The sequence below is a fragment of the Pygoscelis adeliae genome, unplaced genomic scaffold, assembly GCF_000699105.1.
Source record: "Pygoscelis adeliae isolate BGI_AS28 unplaced genomic scaffold, ASM69910v1 Scaffold11, whole genome shotgun sequence".
Taxonomy (NCBI): Eukaryota; Metazoa; Chordata; class Aves; order Sphenisciformes; family Spheniscidae; genus Pygoscelis; species Pygoscelis adeliae.
The window spans coordinates 587355-593377 of record NW_008824059.1 but is presented as its reverse complement, the minus strand read 5'-3'; the positions used below and the strand labels follow the sequence as shown (position 1 = coordinate 593377).

Sequence of the window (6023 nt, the reverse complement as noted above, 5' to 3'; positions counted from 1 at the left end):
TCTCTCTCCTCACTAGAAACAGAACTGAGCATAATCAGACACATTTAACTTCTCTGTGTTTAAATTAGGGCAGTTAAAGCTCTCCTGGGAAATCCTCACTAAGGGGAGTTTCAGTCTGAGCGAGTCTACCCAAGGATCCTGTACTTCAAAACCAATTATGTTTCTTATGAAATTAATAAAACAAATTAAGCAATTTAGCATTTCAGCTACAAAGGCAAATGCAGTCACTGAAAGCAATCACTAACCTGAAAGTACCAGTCATTATTTCTGAAGCTGAAAGCGGCACCACCGTGAAAGCTGGATTTTAGTGAAGTAGAGGGGGTTTGGGGAGGGAAGGCTTTGGGGAGAGGGGAAATGAACAGAAGCCTAATTCCATTCATCTGAACCAGAGGTACATAGTACCAGGATAACTGGAAGTGGAGACAGCAGTGGTGGATGGATGCAGTTATTTATAGAACTTAACTACTTCACATACTACCACGATTGAAAACATCTGCTGATTTCATGTGTTTGACCATGAATAGGGTCCAGGTATGTCCATAGTCTACAAGTACAGCTGAGAGTATCCCCCAACCTCACGCAGCCCGAAGAACATTCAAGTTCATGGCGGACTCTGGGCAGTAAGTGAAGTGACAACCAGAACTTTTCCTTCTTTTGGAAAGCCATGTATGCAATTTTTTTTTTTTAATTATGTCTGTATTTTGCACCGATTTCTCTCCCCATCCAAAACCACAAAGTTTTTAAACTAAAGCAGAATCCAAGAGTCAGAATTAAGACTCACTACTTAACCATATTAAAGCAGCTTTAACACATGCATTAACACCACAATTTCATTCTTTTCTCTCTTTCTCATCTCACTTAGTGCATATGGGAGTGATGAGCCACAAAGCTAAGCAGTTTAGAAGTCTCATTTTCTTCCCTATCTTCCTTGCTTAACCTGTCCAAAACGCTCTCTAGACACATCAGCCTCCTCCCCACGCTCATCAGTTACCTGTCCTTGTTCTCTTCCTCTCCTTTTATTTTAAATATCCTTTTCTCCACACCTCCTGAGCCTACAGAAGAATAATTGAGAGCGAAGGTGAGAGAGTCTCCTGTGTGTGACCTAGGAGCATGGGATAGCTGACCAGACCAACAGATACTAGTGTGGGTCACCTTTGGTCTGAGATGCCCGAGCTAAAGCACAGTGGTTGCTTTTATAAAGCTGGTCCATGCGTGGCACGGTTAACAACTGAATAAACCACAATATGCTTGGTGCAGTTAAAATATTCAGATTTACTGGCAAAGTTTTTAATCCTACCAGCCCACCCCCCCCAAATTCTTTAGAGCTCAATTTTTTTGGATGTGAAGCTAAAGTTCTCAGTTATTTACAACTAATACCTTCCATCTTCTCTCCCTTGCTAGGCCTGTACATCTGTCAGTTCTGACTCTCAACCAAGCACGCTATAGGCAAGGATTCAGGCTCACTTTCATCCCACCTTCAGTCTTTAGATAAGCCTATGTTTATAGCTCACTGCCAAGTACTTCTCCCTCCCCTCCATTATTTGGCTCTAGAAAGCCCAGTCTCTATTCCTAATTTAAAGGGCTACCTTAGTCTCACCTAGCTCTGCCAAGTCCCACAATTACTAAAGCTTCTTTTCTACACTTTTACCATCACCACCTACCCATACTTCCTAGCACAGTGCCCAAGACAGTACCTTTAACAGTCTTCGGGACTAAACAGGAAATGAGACAGTGTGGCTACAGATGCAAACACTCAAAAATTAGGAAATTCTAGTATTAAGGTTGTTCAGCACCATAATTCCACCCTCTGTGGTTACAATGTGTTATTGACTCCATTTGCCACAGGACCCCTGTCTGAGGATGACGTGCCAAGGGCTATGCAGGACTCATCCGTAGGCGTGCAGTCAGTAGCTATTAGGAAAGAGGGCTGTTGGGAAAGAAAAGTCTCACGGACAAGCAGCTGAATACCAAAACATGATGAGGATGCCCAAGGGATGGGTAGAGTTCCTACATGATGCTCCTCACATAAGCCAAGCATTTCACCCTCAGTGCTGCTGGAGAATGTACTTGGTGAGCATCTGTGGCGTGGCAGAACATCAGTGCTACTCTGGCCATGGCCTGAGGTGTCAGACTGGGGGCTACTTTTGTTTGTAATACTCTTACAGCACTCTGTCAGGCAAACCAGACAAAGTTAACCCTAGACTTCAGAACAGTGTTGGGAAAATAATTATTCATTCACCAGCATACAAATTGCTTCCTAAAAAAAAAATCCATGCAGCATTCAGAACAGTCTCAGTAATATGCATGTCACTGATAATTATTTGTAACAGGATGGATAAAAATAAATCCATGACTAGCAGTCTATTTAACAAGCCTATTTAGCATCTTCTCCGTGCACAGGATAATGCAAAGGTTGTACAGATGGGTACTATGGATCGCCACCAGCCCTCCACAGTTTTCTAATGAATATGTAAACAGGAACAAATTAGGGCTGCATATATAAACCCAATTCTGACACTTCCTAACTTTTGAGTGTTAGGTGTGTAGGTTAGACATTCTTTGTTTGCAACACATAAATAAAAATGAATCATTACAGAACAAGGGAGACTCATTTGTATGTTCAAAACTGTTTTGGTTACACAAACATTCTGCATTTTTCATAAACATATGCTTAATTCAGTGCTTACTATGGCACTGCATTGAATGAAGTGCACTATCAAAGTATCAAACTTTTATTCAGGACACTACCCTAGTCTTTTTACTCTGCCTAAACTATGTTTTACAAAGAACAAAAACTTTTCCAGTCTTCATCATGACAGTCATCGATGGTTCGTGAAGCAGCGGATTACAACCACCTTCAAAACTCTTTTGAGATGAACACCACCATCCCATTTGATCACACTGGTAAGTAGAGAATTAAATTGTAGTTCAACCAGCAATTTAAATTGAATTAGCCAACACTGCATTAAAAAGGGCAACTCATCCTTCCCTTCACTGACATTTTCCACCCCAGCTTTCTCCTTTCTTTTCTGTGCCTTCAATTCATACCAGTCATGCAGCCACACAACAAACAATGGAGGAAATTTGTTTCGTTTAAAGCCAGATGGACTTTAAGAACACTAGTTTGAGCCCGCATCAGTCTCCAAGCCCAGTGAGTGGCCACAGGAATTGTTAGGATGACAAAGCTCAAAAAGGGGTACTTCTTTTAGCAGAGGTACTGGCATGAAGTGCTCATGGAAACACAGCATGAGAAAGGCCAAACAAGCATGGAGTACTTTTTAAACAATCAAAAATAGGGCTTCAAGTGGTTAAGTACTGGAACAGGTTCACAGAGAGGTTGCATAATCTCCATCCCTCGAGATTTTCAAAACTGAGCTTTACAAGGTCTTGGGCAAAGTAATCTAACTTCGTAGGAGGGCACATTTTGCGAGGAGGCTGGACAAGAGGCTTCCAGAAGTCTCTTTCAACCTGAGGCATTCCAAGTTGTCAACAGTATATTTAGAAATACTTGGTACAAACCCTGCACAATTCCCTTCTCCCCCAAAAAGCTGTAGGCAATTTTACTCCTGTAGAAATTGAAAAAAAAAAATGCTGGTTTTGTTCAGGGCTGCACAGCAGTAAATCCAAAAATATTGATAAATCAAAACCTACACAGAAAACCAAGCCTGATGGATGACATTCTAAATAGCATTCCCCAGAGCCACGCATTCTCCCAACACACAAGACAATGCTATGAACATACACCTAATACTGCTGACACTCCAATCATAAGAAACTTCCTTCTAAGGCCTGTAACTGATGTGGATGCAACCTGAGGCACACTCAGACTGCATGATAAATACTTAGACTAATTTTGAACTTTTCTGTGCAATAAACCAGCAGTAGTTTGAATAAGTATCAACGCACAGGGTCACGTTATTTGCTCTTGATTAGAGCAGAGATTCGAGTTTCCCCATCACTTAATAGATTTCTCCAAATCTACCTGCAGAGCAATCTTTCCTTCTCTCCCACTTCAAATCCTTGCCTTTCTCTTCTTCACAGATTGGTCAAAGCTCATCTCCTGTTTTTCCAGGAGTTTGAGTCTTGACACATTCAAGAATGTCTTAATGCTAAGTGCCATGCACTAGAAATTACAGAAATTGTTGCTGCTAAGTCAGATATATAGTTTGAAAGCTTCCAACTGCCAGACACCCCTGCAGTACTACTGGAGAAAAGCAGGTGTACACCAGTATTGATTACAGCAAGCCACTTGCTTGTAGCAAAATCGAATTAATACTTCACTGCAAAGAGATCCAAGTGCTTATAGCAACAGATATTCAAACTCATTCATATTTTTTAAAGCAAGGAATTGCTAAAAATTCAGTGCAAATTTTGAAGTCTGGCAGTAAACCTGAAGAAAGTTCTACATAAATCAGAGTTAGTGACAAGTTACCAAGAAAACCAAGATTCTCTGACATAAGAGTGTATACTCTGTTGTTTGTAATATAATAAAATCTGAGCTTTTTATTAGCTGCTGACTTCTAGATATAGCATGTCTACAGCAGTTTAAGCTTGATGATTTTTCCCATCTACAAGTTAATTTTTGAAAGAAAAGAAAGCTTGTTCACAATTATGGTACTGAAAACTACATCTAGTGGGAAAATTCACTAAGAATTGCCCAAGTTAATTACTTTTTCTGAAAACTGGGGTTTACTGCATCAGAAAGCTTCGATACTGTTTCTAGTTACAATGTTTGCATAAAGCCTTTAATTTCACAACAGAAGTTAAACAGCTAACATTAACTGGAAATTTTGATGTAACTGCTCATTTCAGCCACTGCTAAAAAGCAAATAATGGTTGAGACAAAATTACGTGGATTACATGACAGCTTATCTTCAATAAAGAAGTTGTGGGTTTTTTAATGCAAAGATGTAGTTTTCAAAAAGAGCAGTAAATAAATGAGAAAATATCCCAACTTACAGGAATATTATGGTCCTTTCTTCCTTTATGGGAGGAAGCAACATGGGCAAGGTATTGAATAACCTTCTTAGTGTTTTCAGTCTTCCCGGCACCAGATTCACCTCTGCAAAACATTTCAGACATTTTCCTCAAAATTAATTTTCAACAACTTATTAATCCTTTGTTTATAGCAACCTCGTTTCATTCCATTTATGGCTTTGACTATGCAACAGACCTTCATTAACTGTCTAAAACCAAAAGCACTGATGTTGCAGGGAACAAGGTATTTGTTTGAAATACTTTCTTCATCCTAAAGATCTCCTTAGCATTAAGATGTTGATACAATGTGTAACATTAGTTTGATTAAAAGCTTTTGACTATATGCCTGAATTCCTTTGTTACCTTAAGTAACAAGAAACAGACTTGTCCTCTGCCTTGATCACAAGGCCAGAGACAGAATTTTTCAGAGTGCAGATACATATATATTATTTTTTTTGAATCATTATATATATACACACACATTTTTATATTTAGCATCATTTTAATGTATTTTATATTCCAGGAGCTGGTTATAAGAATTACCAAGTTAATGGAAACATTCAGTATCTTTAGAAGCCAGTTTCAAAGTACAGTAAAACACATTTTAAACAGATTCTTTGCACTGCTAATCGCAGACTCTTACCTAGTTTGAAAATATATTCATGGCCACAGGGCTACATGAATTCATTAAGAAATGAATTTATTAGTGCAGAGTGGTACAATATGCAGATCAGCAAAGATAAAAACAAAGTGTGCATTTGCTAAGACACAGACAGATTTAAAGCAGAACATGTTTAGACAGAATTTATTGCAGGGTTTACATATGGGATATTCTAGGCAGGAAATGTGACCAGGTTTTGGTTTTGTTTTTTGTTTTGTTTCTTAAACCTAGGTCTGATCTTTGGATAAATCCACATATCAAAGGGATTACCAGGCCTAACTTAGCCATGATTCAATGGCAGTAAACTATTGGAGGAAGATCCCATTTCAAGTGAGACAGTGACTGTCACTAGCAACTCTGAAGTGTGTGAAGCTAAAAAGGGTAT

The 6023-nt window shown here is 39.1% G+C and overlaps 1 protein-coding gene across 1 annotated transcript in view; it reads right to left on the bottom strand.

Annotated features, from left to right (window-relative positions):
- Positions 1–6023, bottom strand: part of MYH10 (myosin, heavy chain 10, non-muscle) — a 104072-nt gene that overhangs the window by 49448 nt on the left and 48601 nt on the right. The window contains exon 4 of the mRNA XM_009334048.1: positions 4960–5062. Coding sequence (XP_009332323.1) covers positions 4960–5062 — 103 coding nt within the window. The remainder of the gene's footprint in view (positions 1–4959; positions 5063–6023) is intronic.